Source organism: Mustelus asterias, chromosome 5 (assembly GCF_964213995.1).
Source record: "Mustelus asterias chromosome 5, sMusAst1.hap1.1, whole genome shotgun sequence".
Lineage (NCBI taxonomy): Eukaryota > Metazoa > Chordata > Chondrichthyes > Carcharhiniformes > Triakidae > Mustelus > Mustelus asterias.
The window spans coordinates 2,433,348-2,456,303 of NC_135805.1; the positions used below are offsets into that span (position 1 = coordinate 2,433,348).

Below are 22,956 nucleotides of genomic sequence, written 5' to 3' on the forward strand. Positions count from 1 at the left end.
GATCTAATTTGATTTGATTTATCAATATTGAATTCAGATCATCTTACTAAGCTCCACCCATCCCCATAGCAATGTGATATCAAGAACTTGTTCCCAATAGAAATGTAAATTAGTTGCTTTTTAATTCTAAATGGCCAACTCCTGCACCTATTTTCTATGTTTCTATGAATACTGCAGTGAGTAACTCACTTCCTGGCTCCCCAAAGCCTGTCTACCATCTACAGGAGCACTCCTCGTCACAATGGATGTCTCGGCACTCTACACCAGCATCCCCCACGATGATGGCATTGCTGCAACTGCCTCAGTACTCAACGCCGTCAACTGCCAGTTTCCAGATGCAATTTTACAACTCATCCGCTTCATCCTGGACCACAATGTCTTCACCTTCAACAACCAGTTCTTCATCCAGACACATGGAACAGCCATGGGGACCAAATTCGCATCTCAATATGCCAACATCTTCATGCGCAAGTTCAAACAAGACTTCTTCACCGCACAGGACCTTCAACCGATGCTATACACTAGATACATCGATGACATTTTCTTCCTTTGGACTCATGGTGAACAATCACTGAAACAACTATATGATGACATCAACAAGTTCCATCCCACCATCAGACTCACCATGGACTACTCTCCGGAATCGGTTGCATTCTTGGACACACGCATCTCCATTAAGGACTGTCACCTCAGCACCTCACTGTACCGCAAGCCCACGGATAACCTCACGATGCTCCACTTCTCCAGCTTCCACCCTAAACACGTTAAAGAAGCCATCCCCTACGGACAAGCCCTCCGAATACACAGGATCTGCTCGGATGAGGAGGATCGCAACAGACACCTCCAGACACTGAAAGATGCCCTCATAAGAACAGGATATGGCGCTCGACTCATCGATCGACAGTTCCAACGCGCCACAGCGAAAAACCGCACCGACCTCCTCAGAAGACAAACACGGGACACGGTGGACAGAGTACCCTTCGTCGTCCAGTACTTCCCCGGAGCGGAGAAGCTACGAAACCTCCTCCGGAGCCTTCAACATGTCATTGATGAAGACGAACATCTCGCCAAAGCCATCCCCACACCCCCACTTCTTGCCTTCAAACAACCGCACAACCTCAAACAGACCATTGTCCGCAGCAAACTACCCAGCCTTCAGGAGAACAGTGACCACGACACCACACAACCCTGCCACAGCAACCTCTGCAAGACGTGCCAGATCATCGACGCGGATGACATAATCTCACGTGAGAATATCATTTTTCAGGTACATGGTACCTACTCTTGCAACTCGGCCAAAGTTGTCTACCTGATGCGCTGCAGGAAAGGATGGCCTGAGGCATGGTACATTGGGGAAACCATGCAGACGCTACGACAACGGATGAATGAACACCGCTCGACAATCACCAGGCAAGACTGTTCTCTTCCTGTGGGGGAGCACTTCAGCGGTCACGGGCATTCAGCCTCTGATCTTCGGGTAAGCGTTCTCCAAGGCGGCCTTCACGACACACGACAGCACAGAGTCGCTGAGCATTAACTGATAGCCAAGTTCCGCACACATGAGGAAGGCCTCAACCGGGAACTTGGGTTTATGTCACACTATCAGTAACCCCCACAGCTTGCCCCTGGACTTGCAGAATCTCACTGGCTGTCCTGTCTGGAGACAATTCACATCACTTTAACCTGTGCTTAATGTTCCCTCCACTCACATTGTCTGTATCTTTAAGACCTGGTTGGTTGTCGAGATTCGCATTCTAATCAGTATTCTGTAACTTGATTTTGTGTCTCTGTTTGAGAGCAGATATCCACTCCATCTGACGAAGGAGCAGCGCTCTGAAAGCTAATGGCATTTGCTACCAAATAAACTTGGTGTTTTAACCTGGTGTTGTGAAAACTCTTACTGTGTTTACCATCTACAAGTCAGGAGTCTGAAGGACTACTCCCCACTGGATGGGTGCAGCTCCAACAACATTCAAGAAGCTTGACACCATCCAGGACAAAGCGGCCCACTTGATTAGCACCACATCAACAAACATCCATTCCCTCCACCATTGATGCTCAGTAGCAGCAATGTGTACTATCTACAAGATGCACTGCAGAAAGACAGCATCTTCAAAACCCACAATAACTTCCATCTAGAAGGATAAAGGCAGCAGATACATGGGAACACCACCACCTGCATGTTCCCCTCAAAACCACTCACCATCCTGATTGCAAATATATCACCGTTCCTGCACAGTCGCTGGGCCAAAATCCTGGAACTCCCTCCCTAACGGCATTGTGGGTCAACCCACGGCACATGGACTGCAGCGATTTAAGAAGGCAGCTCACCACCACCTTCTCAAGGGCAACTAGGGATGGGCAATAAATGCTGGTCTAGCCAGTGACGCCCATCTCCCACAAATCAATAAAAAAAGACATAGGTATAGGTTGGCAGGAATTGGCTGAGGTTGAATGTGTTATTTTTTTCTAAACTTTATGGGGAATATTGTGTTGTTCTGGAAGAAGGCTGTGTGTCTGTGTTTATATATGCAAGTTATTTAATTAAGAGGAGGAAAGGTTACAAGAGACATGTTGTCTGAGAGATTTAATCAATGAAAGAAGTGAAGGCTTATGTTTATGCATTTGTAATGAGAAATTATGGTGGGTTTGAGGTACAAGGTTAGATCTAACATTCACATTTTTAGATCAATTGAGAGTTCATTTGAAAATCAAAGGGAAGTCTGAGGTGAAGAAACATTTTGCATCTTACAGCAGTTCCATAGGTAAACAGAAGCAGGTTCATTACATTTTATTGACCTTGAAGCAGAGATAAAACGGAAACATAAAATATTTGGAAGGATGTGAGTTTTAAAGAGGTGTGAGCACAATGGAACCTAAAATGAAAGGGAGTAAACAAGATGGAAAGCGAGGTTTTTAAGTAGACAAATGAAATGCTGGAAGAAATGAAAATTTAAAAGATAAAAAAATAAAAAAAATAAAAAAGTTAAAATGAAATGAAATGGGGTGAAGGTAGAGGGAGAATTTATGCACTGAAGTTGTTGAACTCAATGTTAAGTCTGGAAGGCTGTAAAGTGTCTGTAAAGTCCATAGGGAGTGTTGTCTGGATGGTTTTTACCTGTGGGTCTGACCAATTAGGGTGTCTTTTGGGTGAATATTCTGTAAGATTTTACCTGTGCAACTGTAATTTTATTTTCTTCTTGTAAATAAACCTTTTACGTTTAACTTGTAAGCTCCCAAAAGTGTTACTAGACTTCTTGCTGCAGGGATCATTCTCATTTTCAGATACAAAAAAGGTTATGGCCTGTAGGCCAAGTTTCCCTCTGGATTTTCTCAGCAATTTACATCAGCTTTGGTCATAAGTATTGTGTAAATAAACTATAAGGTGTGGAGGCAAATGAACAGTGAGAAACATTAAAAAAAAATAATTCCAAATGTTCTACAACAATACATTCCATTGAGAAACCGCTGGTGGTGAAGGGTGTATTCAACTGGAAACTCCATAAGATCCCTCTGCCTGAAGCGGCACGCTGCCTCCTGCTGCAATGCAACACGCTGTGCAGAGGGAGGAAAATCTCACCCAGTGTGTGCAGTTTTGGTTTTCATATTTAACAATGGATATATTTGCATTCGAGGTGGCACAGCAAAGGTTAACAAAATTGGACTCTTGGAGGAGGGGGTTCTATGATGAGAGGCTGAGTAAATCTTTTTAGGGCAGTTTATAATCTCTGAAATTTAGAATACCAAGAGGCGTTCAAATGATTGGATATCAGATATGTGTTCACCCATCTCACTCAGGCTCCCTGACATCCAATTCATCTTCTTTAACATTGATCCACCCAATCTCTTTCCATCATGGAAAAAGCTGCAATATAGTCTCATTGTTCGCAGGCACTCACCTTCAAATTCCAGATTCTCATGCTCTTGGAAGTCAACCCAATTTCTGTCAACAGTAACAAAAGTAGAAGAAAGGATCTTCATATCTGGAATGTCATCACATTCTTTCTGTAGGTCCTTTGCGAACTTCCGCATTGCTTGAGCAAACAAGCCATCAAACCAGTCCATTGTGTTTGGGTCCACATACCCATAAAGCTCCCCGAGAGTGATGCACTTGGGATTGATGGTGAGAGTTTCTACCTTTCCTCTCTTAGCCACAGGGGTCAGTAGAGGGAACTGAAAACATTTAGAAAACAGGTATGAACAGCTGGGTGAACTGGAATTTAAAAAAATGCTGTAACTTTTCTATGGTTCAATGTTTCTCCACCTCTCCCACTCTCCAGTATCCTGCTTTTGAGCTTTTATTATGGTAGCCAATCCTCGCAGGATTGTCTTGCAGTGTCCATGGTAACACAGTGGTTAGCACTGCTGCCTCACAGAGCCAGAGACCCAGGGTCAATCCACCTTGGGTGACTGTGTGGAGTTTGCACATTCTCCATGTGTCTGCGTCGGTTTCCTCCCACACTCCAAAGCTGTGTGGGTTAGGTGGATTGGCCATGCTAAATTGCCCCTTAGTGTCACAAGATGAGCAGATTAGGTAGATTAAAGTTTATTTATTAATGTCACAAATAGGCTTACATTAATACTGCAAGAAGTTACTGTGAAAATCCCCTAGTCACCACACTATGGCACCTGCTCGGGTACACTGAGGGAGAATTTAGCATGTCTAATGCACCTAACCAGCACTTCTTTTGGACTGTGGGAGGAAACCCAGACAGACTCGCCATGGTAAATGTGTGAGGTTATGGGGATAGGGCGGGTCTTGGTCCTGGGTAGGATGCTTTTCAGAGAGTCAATGCAGAATCAATGGGCCAAATGGCCTCTTTCTGCCATTTCTATAATTCCAGGAATTAAAGATTAATCTCAGATACTGCAATGAGAAAAATCACAGGGGAGTAAAAATCAGTGCCTTTGATATTCTAACTGTTGGGAGTCGGTTAAAGGTTGCAGAGACCGACCTCCGAAGCTGCTGAGAGACATGAATATCCATGAGACCTGTGTCCCCTACTCTAAAGTGATTGCTGTTTCCTCAGCAGCCTCATTACATTCCCATCAATTTCCCCACCCCTCTGGCACCCTGCTGCTCTGAATCAGCTGCTGTCACATCCTCATTTTGCTATGTAATTACACCCAAGTTAAAGTTTCAGAGCTGATGTTTAAGAGTGAAATGATACAGTGGACGCGAGCGGTTTAGATATTCTAAAGAGATCATGTTCAGGCTACTCAAGCTTGTTCTCTTCATCATCACAAGCTACCAGGCAGTCTTTCACACACGCAATGTGGAAATACTGATTCTAGATGATTGAATATCTTCCTATTCATGTTGGCCTTCATTGCGAGAGATTTCGAGTACAGGAGCAGGGATGTATTGTTGCCTTGGTGAGGCCACGCCTGGAGTATTGTGTGCAGTTTTGGTCTCCTTTTCTGAGGAAGGATGTTCTTGCTCTCGAGGGAGTGCAGCGAAGGTTTACCAGGCTGATTCTGGGGATGGTGGGACTGATGTATGAGGAGAGATTGACTAGGTTAGGATTGTTTTTGCTGGAGTTCAGATGAATGAGGGGGGATCTCATAGAGACTTATAAAATTCTAACAGGACTAGACAGGGTAGATGCAGGGAGGATGTTCCTGATAGTGGGGGAGCCCAGAACCAGGGGTCACAACCTGAGAACTCAGGGTAGACCATTTAGGACAAAGGTGAGGAGACAGTTCTTCACCCAAAGAGTGGTGAGCCTGTGGGATTCATTACCACAGGAGCTAGTTGATGCCAAAACATTGAATGTATTCAAGAGGCGGCTGGATATAGCACTTGGGGCGAACGGGATCAACTGTTATGGGGAGAAAACAGGATTAGGCTACTGAGTTGGATGATCAGCCATGATCGTAATGAACGGCAGAGCAGGCTCGAAGGGCTGAATGGCCTCCTCCTGCTCCTATCTTCAATGTTTCTGTTTCTATTCAGATGTTCCCAATGTCTACACCAGGTGCAGAACAGTTTAACACAGACAAAGGACTGATTAGCCCTGTTTTTCCCAATTTTGAATTGCCCTGGGATTTCCTGAGTGGGGGAGACAGGAAAGCAGTGCTCAGGAAATCCTGTGAGTGAAATATGAATGATCTAGGAATACAGATATGACCTCAGCGAGGCCCATGAGGTGGGCCTCTTGGAGCATGAGCTCCCTGATTGAGGCAATGATTCCCTGCCCAATCAGGGAGCCTCAGCTGTGTGTATATTGAGGAGTGTCAGGGTTACTAACACTCTGGATTCTGACTTTGTACCTGAAGCACTCTTAGGAGGGAGATAAGTTTGTAAATAAAGGGAATCTGGTGAAGGGATACTGGTCTCTGAGGAGTTATTTCTTGATACAATCAATGAGTTTGGCTGCTTGAGTCTGCTCTGTCTTTTGATTAGATCATTGCTGATCTGATTGCGGTCTCTACTTTCCTATCTACCTTTATAACCTTTGACTTCCTTGTCAGTCAAGAATCTATCCAATTCAGTCTTGAATATGTTCAATGCGAGTTTTATGATATATCCACCTGCTCAATGGTGATTGGATCAAGACTACCCTAAAGCTATTTTAACAGGGGATGTTGTAGAATTTGCTGCAGAGGTTTTTAGGGTTAAAGCTGGACTCTTCCTTTATAGTTTTCAAGACATACATCAACCGAGAAAATCTCAATTAATATAGTACCAGAAACCTGTCATTATCCCCCCATTCTGCCTCATGCCCCCACCGAGCCCCCTATGGCTCATCATCATCCATATGCCACCAAGCCATGCCCATCCACCCAAACCACCTTTGTCCCTTCATAGCCCCATGCTAAGCTCTGCCTTTCAGCCCACTCTCCATGAACCTCCAAAGCAAAGCTGCAGCACTTCCACTTAGCCCCATGGCTCCTCATGCCCCCAATGCCAAGCTGTGGCACTTCCATGTCCATTGGTCCATTATGCACGGTATCAAACAAATGAACCCTCTGGTGACAGCGGGATGTGTAAAAACAAGTAATTCATCACAAATCTCTCAATGTTAACACGTCATCTCACTTTGAAGGCAATAGAAGGGTTAAAGTATCAACAACAAGAGCCATAAACCCTTGAAACATTTTTATCAGTCAAACACTTGGCTGAGAGCCTGAATAACCAGTACTGTTGAAACACCTGAGGCCCAGGGTTTGATTGGCAGTTCAGATTCTCTAATGGCAGCGAGGTGAAGTGGTTTCCAGGGTTTATGGTTTTTGTTGCTTTAAAGGGGTTGGATGATTATTACCTTCAACTTTTGTAAACATAGGAGAAAGTTATGAATGAATTACTTTTTAAAACCTTTTTTATGCTGCTTACTGGCATTAAAGCGTTCATTGGGTCTATACAATGCCAATGGGCATTGAAGTACCATAGCTTGGTATATCAGAATATGGAGCAATGGGGGAGTGGGTGGAAGGGCATAGCTTGGCATTGAAGGAATGAGGGACTGTTGGAGTGAATGGAATGGCATAACTTTGCTTAAGGTGCATGAGGGGGTGGTCAGGAGGGTATAGTTTAGATAGGAAGAATTAGGGGCTACAGAGCTGGGAAGAGGGGCAGAGCTTGGTATTGGGGGCATAAAGGGCCAGGGGGTGAGTGGGACATTGTTGTCATGGGGGACATGAGGAGAATCTTTTGAACTTATCTTTTAATAGGTACCCTCATGCAGCTGAGGGTTCATACCTCCTCTGAAAGGCCTTGAGCCACAACTCTTAAATCAATTCCATGAAAACCATGGGGTGCAGGACATGCCGCAGGAGACAAGGATGTCGGGGTGCTGGGGGTGGGAATGCTATCCTGGGGAAGCCACGTATGCAGGCCAGAGCTACAATTCCAAACCCCACACCCTGGGAATATTAAACTGCTGATTCACAGCTGAGTTCACTTGCTGTCCTGGTAAAAGACAGACTTTGATAGTTATAGTGCCTTTAACATCAGGGGGTCCTAAAACACTTACAGCCACAAATAAGTACATCTGAAGTAAAGTTACTGGAATGATCTGGAAAAAAGATGTCAAATCGGAGACTGGAAGCTTCCACAAACAACAATGAGAACATAACCAGATTATTTGTTGAGTCATAAATATTGATCAGTACACCGGAGAGAACACGCCAGCTCTTCGGAATTATACCAGAGGATCTTGTAGATGTACTTGCGAGGGAAGACAGGATTTCAGCTGAAGGCCACAACTAAATTGTGGACCTTACTTGTGATGAATAAATAAACTTTAACTTTAACAAATGGTAGGCCAAACAGTGCAACACCCCTCAGCACTGACCCTCTGACAGTGCGGCACTCCCTCAGTACTGACCCTCTGACAGTGCAACACCCCTCAGCACTGATCCTCTGACAGTGCGGCACTCCCTCAGTACTGACCCTCTGACAGTGCGTCACTCCCTCAGTACTGACCCTCTGACAGTGCGTCACTCCCTCAGTACTGACCCTCTGACAGTGCGGCACTCCCTCAGCACTGACCCTCTAACAGTGCGGCACACCCCCAGTACTGACCCTCTGACAGTGCGGCACTCCCTCAGCACTGACCCTCTGACAGTGCGGCACTCCCTCAGCACTGACCCTCTGACAGTGCTGCACTCCCTCAGCACTGACCCTCTGACAGTGCGGCACTCCCTCAGTACTGACCCTCTGACAGTGCGGCATTCCCTCAGCACTGACCCTCTGACAGTGCTGCACTCCCTCAGCACTGACCCTCTGACAGTGCGGCACACCCCCAGTACTGACCCTCTGACAGTGCGGCACTCCCTCAGCACTGACCCTCTGACAGTGCGGCACTCCCTCAGTACTGACCCTCTGACAGTACGGCATTCCCTCAGTACTGACCCTCTGACAGTGCGGGACTCCCTCAGTACTGACTCTCTGACAGTACGGCATTCCCTCAGTACTGACCCTCTGACAGTGTGGGACTCCCTCAATACTGACCCTCTGACAGTGCAGCACTCTCTCAGTACTGACCCTCTGACAGTGCAGCACTCTCTCAGTACTGACCCTCTAACAGTGCGGCACTCCTGACGGTGCGGCACTCCCTCACTACTGATCCTCTGACAGTGCGGCATTCCCTAAGTACTGACCCTCTGACAGTTCGGCACTCCCTCAGTACTGACCCTCTGACAGTGCAGCACTCCCTCAGTACTGACCCTCTGACAGTGCAGCACTCCCTTAGCACTGACCCTCTGACAGTGCAGCACTCCCTTAGCACTGACCCAAATATTGATTGGAACCTTTATCGGTCGAATAGTTCGGATGGGGCAGTTTTTGTACAGTGTGTGCAATATGGGGATAGGTCAACAAGAGGTGGGGCCATATTGGACTTGGTACTGGGTAATGAACCGGGCCAAGTGTTAGATTTGTTTGTGGGAGAGCACTTTGGAGATAGTGACCACAATTCGGTGTCTTTCATTATTGCAATGGAGAGGGATAGGGCCGTACGGCAGGGCAAGGTTTATAATTGGGGGAGAGGTAATTATGATGCGATTAGGCAGAATTAGGGAGCAAAAGATGGGAACAGAAACTGTCAGGGAAAGGCACAAGTGAAAAGTGGAGCTTGTTCAAGGAACAAATACTGAGTGTCCTTGATAGGTATGTCCCTGTCAGGCAGGGAGGAAATGGTGAGTGAGGGAACCATGGTTCACAAAAGAGGTTGAATGTCTTGTCAAGAGGAAAAAGGAAGCGTATGTAAGGATGAGAAAACAAGGTTCAGTTGGGTCGCTTGAGGGGTACAAGTTAGCAAGGAATGAGCTACAAAAAGGGCTTAGGAGAGCTAGGAGGGGGCATGAGAAGTCCTTGGTGGGTCAGATCAAGGAAAACCCCAAGGCTTTTTACTCTTATGTGAGAAATAAAAGAATGACCAAGGTGAGGTTAGCGCCAGTCAAGGACAGTAGTGGGAACTTGTGCATGGAGTCAGAAGAGATGGGAGAGGCGATGAATGAATACTTTTCTTCAGTGTTCACCAAGGAGAGGGGCCAAGTTTTTGAGGATGAGAGTGTGATACAGGCTGATAGGCTGGAGGAGGTAGATGTTCTGAGGGAAGATGTATTCGCAATTTTGAAAAACCTGAGGGTCGATAAGTCCCCTGGGCCAGATAGGATATATCCTAGGATTCTTTGGGAGGCAAGGGATGAGATTAACCCTAATAAGTGCGAGGTGATTCATTTTGGGAGGACAAATTTAAATGTGGATTACAGGGTCAACAGCAGGGTTCTGAGGAATGTGGAGGAACAGAGAGATCTTGGGGTTCATATCCACAGATCTCTGAAGGTTGCCACTCAAGTGGATAGAGCCGTGAAAAAGGCCTATAGTGTGTTAGCGTTTATTAACAGGGGGTTTGAGTTTAAGAGCCGTGGGGTTATGCTGCAACTGTACAGGAACTTGTTGGGACCACATTTGGAATATTGTGTGCAGTTCTGGTCGCCTCACTATAAGAAGGACGTGGAAGCATTGGAAAGAGTGCAAAGGAGATTTACCAGGATGCTGCCTGGTTTGGACGGCAGGTCTTATGAGGAAACGTTGAGGGAGCTCGGGCTTTTCTCTTTACAGCGGAGGAGGATGAGAGGCGACTTAATAGAAGTTTAGAAGATGATGAGGGGGATACATAGAGTGGACGTTCAGAGACTATTTCCTCGGGTGGATGTAGCTGTTACTAGGAGGCATAACTATAAGGTTTATGGTGGGAGATATCGGAGGGATGTCTGAGGCAGGTTCTTTACTCAGAGAGTGGTTGGGGTGTGGAATGGACTGCCTGCTGTGATAGTGGAGTCGGACACTTTAGGAACTTTCAAGCGGTTATTGGATCGGCACATGGAGCACACCAGGATGATAGGGAGTGGGATAGCTTGATCTTGGTTTCGGACAAAGCTCGGCACAACATCGAGGGCCGAAGGGCCTGTATCGTACTGTACTGCTCTATAGACCAAAAGGCCTGTTTCTGAGCTGTAATTTTCTATGGTTCTATAGAGCAGAGTAAGAAGTTTAACAACACCAGGTTAAAGTCCAACAGGTTTATTTGGTAGCAAAAGCCACACAAGCTTTCGAAGCTCTAAGCCCCTTCTTCAGGTGAGTGGGAATTCTGTTCACAAACAGAGACTATTTCCTCGGGTGGATGTAGCCATACTCCACTATCACAGCAGGCAGTCCATTCCACACCCCAACCACTCTCTGAGTAAAGAACCTGCCTCGGACATCCCTCCTATATCTCCCACCATAAACCTTATAGTTATGCCCCCTAGTAACAGCTACATCCACCCGAGGAAATAGTCTCTGTTTGTGAACAGAATTCCCACTCACCTGAAGAAGGGGCTTAGAGCTTCGAAAGCTTGTGTGGCTTTTGCTACCAAATAAACCTGTTGGACTTTAACCTGGTGTTGTTAAACTTCTTACTCTGCTCTATAGAACCATAGAAAATTACAGCTCAGAAACAGGCCTTTTGGCCCTTCTTGTCTGTGCCGAATCATTTTTTGCCTTATCCCACTGACCTGCACTTGGACCATATCCCTCCACACCCCTCTCATCCATGAACCCGTCCACGTTTTTCTTAAATGTTAAAAATGACCCCGCATTTACCACTTTATCCGGCAGCTCATTCCACACTCCCACCACTCTCTGCGTGAAGAAGCCCCCCCTAATATTCCCTTTAAACTTTTCTCCTTTCACCCTTAACCCATGCCCTCTGGTTTTTTTCTCCCCTAGCCTCAGCGGAAAAAGCCTGCTTGCATTCACGTTATCTATACCCATCAAAATCTTATACACCTCTATCAAATCTCCCCTCAATCTTCTACGCTCCAGGGAATAAAGTCCCAACCTATTCAATCTCTCTCTGTAACTCAGCTTCTCAAGTCCCGGCAACATCCTTGTGAACCTTCTCTGCACTCTTTCAACCTTATTTACATCCTTCCTGTAACTAGGTGACCAAAACTGTACACAATATTCCAAATTCTGCCTCACCAATGCCTTATATAACCTTACCATAACACTCCAACTTTTATACTCGATACTCCGATTTATAAAGGCCAATGTACCAAAGGCACTCTTTACGACCCTATCCACCTGTGACGTCACTTTTAGCGAATTCTGTACCTGTATTCCCAGATCCCTCTGTTCAACTGCACTCTTCAGAGTCCTACCATTTACCCTGTACGTTCTTCTTCGGTTTGTCCTTCCAAAGTGCAATATCTCACACTTGTCTGCGTTAAATTCCATTTGCCATTTTTCAGCCCATTTTTCTAGTTGGTCCAAATCCCTCTGCAAGCTTTCAAAACCTTCCTCACTGTCCACTACACCTCCAATCTTTGTATCATCAGCAAACTTGCTGATCCAATTTACCACATTATCATCCAGATCATTGATATAGATGACAAACAACAATGGACCCAACACCGATCCCTGCGGCACACCACTAGTCACAGGCCTCCACGCAGAGAAGCAGTCCTCCACAACCACTCTCTGGCTTCTTCCATTGAGCCAGTGTCTAATCCAATTTACTACCTCCCCATGTATACCTAGCGACTGAATCTTCCTAACTAACCTCCCATGAGGGACCTTGTCAAAGGCCTTGCTGAAATCCAGGTAGACAACATCCACCACCTTCCCTTCATCCACTTTCCTGGTAACCTCCTCTATGTTCTATGTTCTGTGTCTATGTTCTATGTCAAGGCTCCGATGCTGGGAACACAAAAAACAAGTGTGGAATACAAGGAAAGTAGAAAGAAACTTAAGCAAGGAGTAAGGAGGGCTAAAAGGGGTCACGAAAAGCCATTGGCCAGCAGGATTAAGGAAAATCCCAAGGCTTTTTATACATACACAAAGAGTAAGAGGGTAGCCAGGGAGAGGGTTGGCCCAATCAAGGACAGGGGAGGGAATCTATGCGTGGAGCCAGAGGAAATGGGTGAGGTATTAAATGAGTACTTTCCGTCAGTATTCACCAAAGAGAAGGACTTGGTGGAAGATGAGTCTGGGAAAAGATGTGTAGATATTTTGAGTCATGTTGTGATCAAAAATGAGGAGGTATTGGAGTTCTGGAGAAACATTAAGATAGATAAGTCCCCAGGGCTTGGTGGGATATACCCCAAAATACTGGGAGAGGCAAGGGAGGAAATTGCTGGGGCCTTGAGAGAAATCTTTGTATCCTCGCTGGCTACAGGGGAGGTCCCCGAGGATTGGAGAACAGCCAATGTTGTTCCTTTGTTTAAGAAGGATAGCAAGAATAATCCAGGTAATTACAGGCCGGTGAGCCTTACATCAGTCGTAGGGAAATTATTGGAGAGGACTCTTCAAGACAAGATTTACTCCCACTTGGAAATAAGTGGACGTTATTAGCGAGAGGCATCATGGTTTTGATCAAGTTTTGCTTGAAGTGACGAAGATGATTGATGAGGGTAGGGCAGTGGATGTTGTCTACGCGGACTTCAGTAAGGCCTTTGACAAGGTCCCGCATGGCAAATTGGTGCAGAATGTGAAGTCGCATGGGATCAGAGGTGAGCTGGCAAGATGGATACAGAACTGGCTCGGTCATAGAAGACAGAGAGTAACAGTGGAAAGGTGCGTTTCTGAATGGAGGGCTGTGACAAGTGGCTTTCCTCATGGATCAGTCCTGGGACCTTTGCTGTTTGTAATATATATAAATGATTTGGAGGAAAATGTAACTGGATTGATTAGTAAGCTGGCGGACGACACAAAGGTCGGTGGATTTGCGGATAGCGATGAGGACCATCAGAAGATACAGCAGGATATAGATTTAACATAACATAGAAACCCTACAGTGCAGAAAGAGGTCATTGGGCCCATCGAGTCTGCACCGATCACAATCCCACCCAGGCCCTACCCCTATATCCCTACATATTTCCCTGTTAATCCCTCTAACCTACGCATCTCAGGACACTAAGGGGCATTTTTTAGCATGGCCAATAAACCTAACCCGCACATATTTGGATTGTGGGAGGAAACCGGAGCACCCGGAGGAAACCCACGCAGACACGGGGAGAATGTGCAAACTCCACACAGACAGTGACCCCAGCCGGGATTCGAACCCAGGTCCCTGGAGCTGTGAAGCAGCAGTGCTAACCACTGTGCTACCGTGCCGCCCTTGGTGCCGCCTAGATTGGTTGGAGACTTGGGCGGAGAGATAGCAGATGGAGTTTAATCCGGACAAATGTGAGGTAATGCATTTTGAAAGGTCGAATACAAATAGGAAATATACAGTCAATGCCGGAACCGTTAAGAGTATTGAACAGCAGAGGGATCTGGGTGTACAGGTACACAGGTCACTGAAAGTGGCAATGCAGGTGGAGAAAGTTGGCATGCTTGCCTTCATCAGCCGGGGCATTGAGTTAAAAAATTGGCAAGTAATGTTGCAGCTTTATAGAACCTTAGTTAGGCCGCACTTGTAATATCGTGTTCAATTCTGGTCGCCACACTACCAGAAGGATGTGGCGGCTTTGGAGAGGGTACAGAAAAGATTTACCAGGATGTTTGCCTGGTATGGAGGGCATTAGCTATGAGGAGAGGTTGGAGAAACTTGGTTTGTTCTCACTGGAACGACGGGGGTTGAGGGGAGACCTGATAGAAGTCTACAAGATTATGAGAGGCATGGACAGAGTGGATAGTCAGAAGTTTTTCTCAGGGTGGAAGAGTCAATTACTAGGGGGCATAGGTTTAAGGTGCGAGGGGAAAGGTTAAAGGAGATGTACGAGGCAAGTTTTTTACACAGAGGGTGGTGGGTGCCTGGAACTCACTGCCGGGGGAGGTGGTGGAAGCAGATACGATACGAGGAATTTGGATGTGGTTGCGGTGACAGAGACTTGGTTGAAAGAGGGACAGGACTGGCAGCTGAATATTCCGGGGTACAAGTGTTTTAGGCGAGACAGAGGAGGGGCCAAAAGAGGTGGGGGAGTAGCAGTATTAGTTGGAGAGCATATTACAGCGGTGCAGAGGGAGGACAATTCAGAGGGGTCGTGTAACGAGTCACTTTGGGTGGAGCTTAGAAACAGGAAGGGCGCAGTCACTATGTTGGGGGTATACTACAGGCCCTCCAACAGCCCAAGGAATGGTTGTTGGACGTTCCGGGGTATAGATGTTTCACTAAGTGCAGGGAAGCTGGTAAAAGAGGTGGAGGAGTGGCATTGTTAATCAAGGATAGTTTAACGGCTGCGGAAAGGCACTTCGTGGGGGATCTGCACACTGAGGTAATATGGGTTGAAGTTAGAAATAGGAAAGGAGCGGTCACGTTGCTAGGAGTTTACTATAGGCCCCCAAATAGTAATAGAGATGTGGAGGAAGAAATTGCTAAGCAGATTATGGATATGTGTGGGGGTCACAGGGTAGTTGTCATGGGGGACTTTATCTTTCCAAATATTGATTGGAACCTTTGTAGGTCAAATAGTTTGGATGGGGCAGTTTTTGTGCAGTGTGTGCGGGAGGGTTTCCTGACACAATATGTGGATGGGCCGACTAGAGGTGAGGCCACATTGGATTTGGTACTGGGAAATGAACCGGGCCAAGTGTTAGATTTGGTTGTGGGAGAGCAATTTGGAGATAGTGATCACAATTCGGTGTCTTTTGTTATTGCAATGGAGAGGGATAGGGCCGTACGGCAGGGCAAGGTTTACAATTGGGGGAGGGGTAATTATGATGCGATTAGGCAAGAATTAGGGGGCATAAGTTGGGAACAGAAACTGTCAGAGAAAGGAATTAATGAAAAGTGGAACTTTTTCAAGGAACAAATACTGGATGTCCTTGATAGGTATGTTCCTGTCAGACAGGGAGGAAATGGCCGAGTGAGGGAACCATGGTTCACAAAAGAGGTGGAATGTCTTGTGAAAAGGAAGAGGGAAGCTTATGTAGGGATGAGGAAACAAGGTTCAGATGGCTCGATTGAGGGTTACAAGTTAGCAAGGAATGAGCTGAAAAAGGGGCTTAGGAGAGCTAGGAGGGGACATGAGAAGTCCTTGGCGGGTCGGATCAAGGAAAACCCCAAGGCTTTTTACTCTTATGTGAGGAATAAAAGAATGACCAGGGTGAGGTTAGGGCCGGTCAAGGACAGTAGTGGGAACTTGTGTATGGAGTCAGTAGAGATAGGCGAGGTGATGAATGAATACTTTTCTTCAGTGTTCACCAAGGAGAGGGGCCATGTTTTTGAGGAAGAGAAGGTGCTACAGGCTAATAGGCTGGAGGAAATAGATGTTCGGAGGGAGGATGTCTTGGCAGTTTTTAATAAACTGAAGGTCGATAAGTCCCCTGGGCCTGATGAAATGTATCCTAGGATTCTGTGGGAGGCAAGGGATGAGATTGCAGAGCCTTTGGCGTTGATCTTTGGGTCCTCGCTGTCCACGGGGATGGTGCCAGAGGACTGGAGAATGGCGAATGTTGTTCCTCTGTTTAAGAAAGGGAATAGAAATGACCCTGGTAATTATAGACCGGTTAGTCTTACTTCGGTGGTTGGTAAATTGATGGAAAGGGTCCTTAGGGATGGGATTTACGACCATTTAGAAAGATGCGGATTAATCCGAGATAGTCAGCACGGATTCGTGAAGGGCAAGTCGTGCCTCACAAATTTGATAGAATTTTTTGAGGAGGTAACTAAGTGTGTTGATGAAGGTAGGGCAGTTGATGTCATATACATGGATTTTAGTAAGGCGTTTGATAAGGTCCCCCATGGTCGGCTTATGATGAAAGTGAGGAGGTGTGGGATAGAGGGAAAGTTGGCCGATTGGATAGGTAACTGGCTGTCTGACCGAAGACAGAGGGTGGTGGTCGATGGAAAATTTTCGGATTGGAGGCAGGTTGCTAGCGGTGTGCCGCAGGGATCAGTGCTTGGTCCTCTGCTCTTTGTGATTTTTATTAATGACTTAGAGGAGGGGGCTGAAGGGTGGATCAGTAAATTTGCTGATGACACCAAGATTGGTGGAGTAGTGGATGAGGTGGAGGGCTGTTGTAGGCTGCAAAGAGACATAGATAGGATGCAAAGCTGGGCTGAAAAATGGCAAATGGAGTTTAACCCTGATAAATGTGAGGTGATTCATTTTGGTAGGACAAATTTAAATGTGGATTACAGGGTCAAAGGTAGGGTTCTGAAGACTGTGGAGGAACAGAGAGATCTTGGGGTCCATATCCACAGATCTCTAAAGGTTGCCAGTCAAGTGGATAGAGCTGTGAAGAAGGCCTATAGTGTGTTAGCTTTTATTAACAGGGGGTTGGAGTTTAAGAGCCGTGGGGTTATGCTGCAACTGTACAGGACCTTGGTGAGACCACATTTGGAATATTGTGTGCAGTTCTGGTCACCTCACTATAAGAAGGATGTGGAAGCGCTGGAAAGAGTGCAGAGGAGATTTACCAGGATGCTGCCTGGTTTGGAGGGTAGGTCATATGAGGAAAGGTTGAGGGAGCTAGGGCTGTTCTCTCTGGAGCGGAGGAGGCTGAGGGGAGACTTAATAGAGGTGTATAAAATGATGAAGGGGATAGATAGAGTGAACGTTCAAAGACTATTTCCTCGGGTGGATGGAGCTATTACAAGGGGGCATAACTATAGGGTTCGTGGTGGGAGATACAGGACGGATATCAGAGGTAGGTTCTTTACGCAGAGAGTGGTTGGGGTGTGGAATGGACTGCCTGCAGTGATAGTGGAGTCAGACACTTTAGAAACATTTAAGCGGTTATTGGATAGGCACATGGAGCACACCAGGATGATAGGGAGTGGGATAGCTTGATCTTGGTTTCAGATAAAGCTCGGCACAACATCGTGGGCCGAAGGGCCTGTTCTGTGCTGTACTGTTCTATGTTCTATGTTCTATAAGGGAAGTGGAAGGACGGATATGTCAGGAGATACTGGATAGGTGCAGGAAAAATAGGGTTGTTGTAGTGGGAGACTTCAATTTCCCGGGTATAGACTGGAAATCGCTGAGAGCTGGGACTCTGAATGGGGAGGAATTTGTAAAATGCGTACAGGAGGGTTCGTTGGAACAATATGTAGATAGCCCGACTAGAGAGGGGGCTATACTGGACCTAGTACTGGGGAATGAGCGCGGTCAGGTCTTCAAAGTTTTGGTCGGGGAACATGTGGCAAATAGTGACCACAATTCTGTTAGCTTTAGGATAGCGATGGAAAAGGATGAGTGGTGTCCCAAGGGTAAGGTGTTGGATTGGGGGAAGGCTAACTTTAGTGGGATTAGGCAGAAATTGGCAGCTCTTGATTGGGTGAGGCTGTTTGAGGGTAAATCCACATCTGGCATGTGGGAGTCTTTTAAGGAACAGTTGTTAGGGCTGCAGGACAGGCAGGTGCCTGTAAAAAAGGATAGGAAGGGTAGGATTCGAGAACCGTGGATAACCAGGGAAATTGAGGGACTGGTCAAAAAGAAAAGAGAGGCGTATGTTAGGTCCAGGTAGCTAAAAACGGAGGGAGCTCTGGAGGAGTACAAAGAAAGTAGGAAAGAACTCAAATGGGGAATTAGAAGGGCAAAAAGGGGTCACGAAATGTCCTTGGCAGACAGGATTAAGGAGAATCCCAAGGCATTTTATTCATACATTAGGAACAAAAGGGTTGTCAGGGAAAAAATCGGACCTCTCAGGGACAAAAGTGGAGAATTATGCTTGGAGCCCAAAGAAGTAGGGGAGATCCTAAATTAATACTTTGCGTCGGTATTCACAAAGGAGAGGGATGTGTTGACTGGGAGTGTCTCGGAGGGGAGTGTTGAACCGTTGGAGAAAATCTCCATTACAAGGGAGGAAGTGTTAGGTTTGTTAGAGAATATAAAGACTGACAAATCCCCAGGGCCTGATGGAATCTATCCAAGGCTGTTTAGGGAGACGAGAGATGAAATCGCTGGGCCTCTGACGCAAATCTTTGTCTCGTCACTGGACACAGGTGAGGTCCCTGAGGATTGGAGGACAGCTAATGTGGTCCCGTTATTTAAGAAGGGTAGGAAGGATAACCCGGGTAATTATAGGCCAGTGAGCTTGACGTCCGTGGTGGGGAAGTTGTTGGAGAAGATTCTTAGAGATAGGATGTATGCACATTTAGAAAGGAATAAACTCATTAACGATAGTCAGCATGGTTTTGTGAGAGGGAGGTCATACCTCACTAACCTGGTGGAGTTTTTTGAAGAAGTGACTAGAATGGTTGACGAGGGAAGGGCCGTGGATGTTGTCTATATGGACTTTAGTAAAGCGTTTGACAAAGTCCCTCATGGTAGGCTGGTGAAAAAGGTTGGATCTCATGGGATAAAGGGGGAGGTGGCTAGATGGGTGGAGAACTGGCTTGGTCACAGAAGACAGAGGGTGGTAGTGGAAGGGTCTTTTTCTGGCTGGAGGCCTGTGACTAGTGGTGTTCCACAGGGCTCTGTATTGGGACCTCTGCTGTTTGTGATTTATATAAACGATCTGGAAGAAGGTGTAACTGGGGTGATCAGTAAGTTTGCGGACGACACAAAATTGGCAGGACTTGCAGATAGTGAGGAGCATTGTCAGAAGCTACAGAAGGATATAGATAGGCTGGAAATTTGGGCAAAGAAATGGCAGATGGAGTTCAATCCAGATAAATGCGAAGTGATGCATTTTGGTAGAAATAATGTAGGGAGGAGCTATACGATAAATGGGAGAACCATGAAGGGTGTAGATACGCAGAGGGACCTGGGTGTGCAAGTCCACAGATCCTTGAAGGTGACGTCACAGGTGGAGAAGGTGGTGAAGGCGGCATATGGCATGTTTGCCTTTATAGGACGGGGCATAGAGTATGAAAGTTGGGGTCTGATGTTGCAGATGTATAGAACGTTGGTTCGGCCGCATTTGGAATACTGCGCCCAGTTCTGGTCGCCACACTACCAGAAGGACGTGGAGGCTTTGGAGAGAGTACAGAGGAGGTTTACCAGGATGTTGCCTGGTATGGAGGGGCTTAGTTATGAGGAGAGATTGGGCAAACTGGGGCTGTTCTCCCTGGAAAGACGAAGGATGAGGGGAGACTTAATAGAGGTGTATAAAATTATGAAAGGCATAGATAGGGTGAACGGTGGGAAGCTTTTCCCCAGGTCGGTGGTGATGTTCACGAGGGGTCATAGGTTCAAGGTGAAGCAGGGGAGGTTTAACACAGATATCAGAAGGACATATTTTACACAGAGGGTGGTGGGGGCCTGGAATGCGCTACCAGGCAAGGTGGTGTAGGCGGACACACTGGGAACGTTTAAGACTTATCTAGATAGCCATATGAACGGAGTGGGAATGGAGGGATACAAAAGAATGGTCTAGTTTGGACCAGGGAGCGGCACGGGCTTGGAGGGCCGAAGGGCCTATTCCTGTGCTGTATTGTTCTTTGTTCTTTGATAGTAAATTTTAAGGGGCTCTTGACAAATACATGAATAGGATGGGAATGGAGGGATATGGTCCCCGGAAGGGTAGAGGGTTTTAGTTCAGTCGGGCAGCATGGTCGGTGCAGGTTTGGAGGGCCGATGGGCCTGTTCCTGTGCTGTAATTTTCTTTGTTCTTTGTTCTATTATTTAAATGGAGAAAAGCTGCAGAAAGCTGCAGCACAGAAGTATTGGGGGGTCGTCGCCCATAAATCACAGAAAGCTCGCGTGCAGATTCAGCAGGGAATAGGGAAACGGAATGTTGGCCTTTATTTCAAAGGGAATGGATATAAAAATAGGGAAGTTTTGTGGAAATAATACAAAGGCACTGGTTAGGCCACACCTGGAATGCTGTGAACAGTTTTGATCCCCTTATCTAAGTGAAGATATACAGGCATCGGAAGCAGTCTAATCCTGGGTATATGAGGAGCAGTTAAATAGGTCGGGCCTGTGCTCATTTTAGAAGAATGAAGGTGACCTTCTTGAGACATATCGGATTCTCAGGGGACTTGACAGGGTCGATGCAGAGAGATTATTTTCTCTTGTGGGAGAGTCTCGGACCAGAGGACATAATCTCGGAGTAACGGGTCACCCATTTAAGGTAGAAATGAGGAAGATTTATTTTCCCTTCGAGGTAGTGATTCTGTGGAATTCTTTACCGCAGAGGGCTGCAGAAGCTGGGCCATTAAGTATGTTTAGGGCTGAGATAGACAGATTTTTAATCAGTGAGAGAATCAAGGGATATGGGGATAAGGCAGGAAAGTGGAGGTGAGGATTATCATATTACATTTGACATGATCTCATTGAATGGTGGAGCAGATTTGTTGGACTGAATGGGCTACTTTTTTTATTGATTAGTAGGAGATGGGTGTCGCTGGCTGGCCAGCATTTATTGCCCATCCCTAGTTACCCTTGAACTGAGTGTCTCCTAGGCCATTTCAGAGGGCAGTTGAGAGTCAACTACATTGCTGTGGCTCTGGAGTCTATGTTGGCCAGACCAGGTAAGGACAACAGATTTCCTTCCCTAAAGGGAAATTAGTGAACCAGATGGGTTTTTCCGACAATCGACAATGGTTTGGTCATCAGTAGATTCTTAATTCCAGATATTTTTTATTGAATTCAATTTCCACCATCTGCCTCATTGCTTCTTGGAAGTACAGCAGAGAGGGAGAGATTCGCGAGAGGAGTGCTGCGGGTAAGCGCTTTTATTTTTTAACTTACTTTTTCGTGGGTTTTTTAAAAAATATCTAAACCCGGAAGTGGTCGCGCAGGGAGGTCTGGGAGAGAGAGATTTTTTTTTTCCCCAATAAATTGGAACAGAGAGGAATCCCGATACTCTACACTTGTAGAGTATCCCACCCTCCCTCCTCCTCTAACCTAAAAAAAAAGACCCAGTGAGAGCAGGGCTTTGGAGAAAACAGGAGGAGGAAAGGTGAGTTTAAAATTTTCATTCACTTTTTTTTTTCCTTGTGTGTTTAAAAGGGCAATTATGAGTGTGAGGCCAGTATGTTGTTCCCAATGTAGGATGTGGGAGGTCCTGGAGGCTCCTAGCCTCCCGGACGACCATATCTGTGCTGGGTGTGTTGAGCTGCGGTTCCTAAGGGACCATGTTAGGGAACTGGAATTGCAGCTCGAGGACCTTCGCCGGGTTAGGGATAGTGAGGAGGTCATTGACAGGAGCTATCGGCAGGTGGTCACACCAGGACCACGGGAGGAGGGTAACTGGGTAACAGTGAGGAAGGAGAAAGCTCGGTTGATGGTGAGCACCCCGGTGGATGTGCCCCTTAATAATAAGTACTCCTGTCTGAGTACTACTGGGGAGGACAGCCCACCTGGGGGAAGCAGCGGTGGCAGTGTCTCTGGAGCTGAGCCTGACCCAGTAGTGCAAAAGGGTAAGGAAAGGAGGGTAGTGCTAATTGGGGACTCTAAGGTGAGGGGGTCAGATAGGCGTTTTTGCGGACACAGACGGGACTCTCGGATGGTGGTTTGCCTCCCTGGTGCAGGGGTCCGGGATGTCTCTGGTCGAGTCCCAGAAATCCTGAAGGGGGAGGGAGAGGAGCCGAAGGTCGTGATGCATATAGGTACTGCTGACATAGGTAGGAAGAGGGAAGGGGTCATGAAAAGAGAATATAGGGAGTTAGGTAGACAGCTGAGAAAGAGGAATGCAAAGGTAGTAATCTCGGGATTGCTGCCTGTGCCGCGGGAGAGTGAGAACAGGAATCGGTGGAGAATGAATGCGTGGCTGAGGGACTGGAGCAAGGGACAAGGATTTGGGTACTTGGATCATTGGGACCTCTTTAGGGGCAGGTGTGACCTGTTTAAAAAAGACGGGTGGCACTTGAATCCCAGGGGGACCAATATCCTGGCGGGAAGGTTGGCTAAGGCTACTGGAGAGACTTTAAACTAGAAAGGTTGGGGGGAGGGAATCGAAATGAGGGGACTGAGAGCGAGGAGGTTAGCTCGCAAATAGATAAGGAATGTAGACAGGGTAAGAGGGAGGTTAGACAAGTGATGGAGAAGGGAAGTGCTCAGGCTGAAGGTCTGAGATGTGTCGATTTTAATGCCAGGAGTGTAGTGAATAAAGTGGATGAGCTTAGA

The 22,956-nt window shown here is 46.6% G+C and overlaps 1 protein-coding gene across 1 annotated transcript in view; it reads right to left on the reverse strand.

The window, feature by feature from the left end:
* Positions 1-22,956, reverse strand: part of LOC144493937 (dynein axonemal heavy chain 6-like) — an 814,395-nt gene that overhangs the window by 479,817 nt on the left and 311,622 nt on the right. Inside the window, exon 31 of the mRNA XM_078213513.1 lies at positions 3,900-4,173. Within this exon, the coding sequence (XP_078069639.1) occupies positions 3,900-4,173 (274 nt within the window). The remainder of the gene's footprint in view (positions 1-3,899; positions 4,174-22,956) is intronic.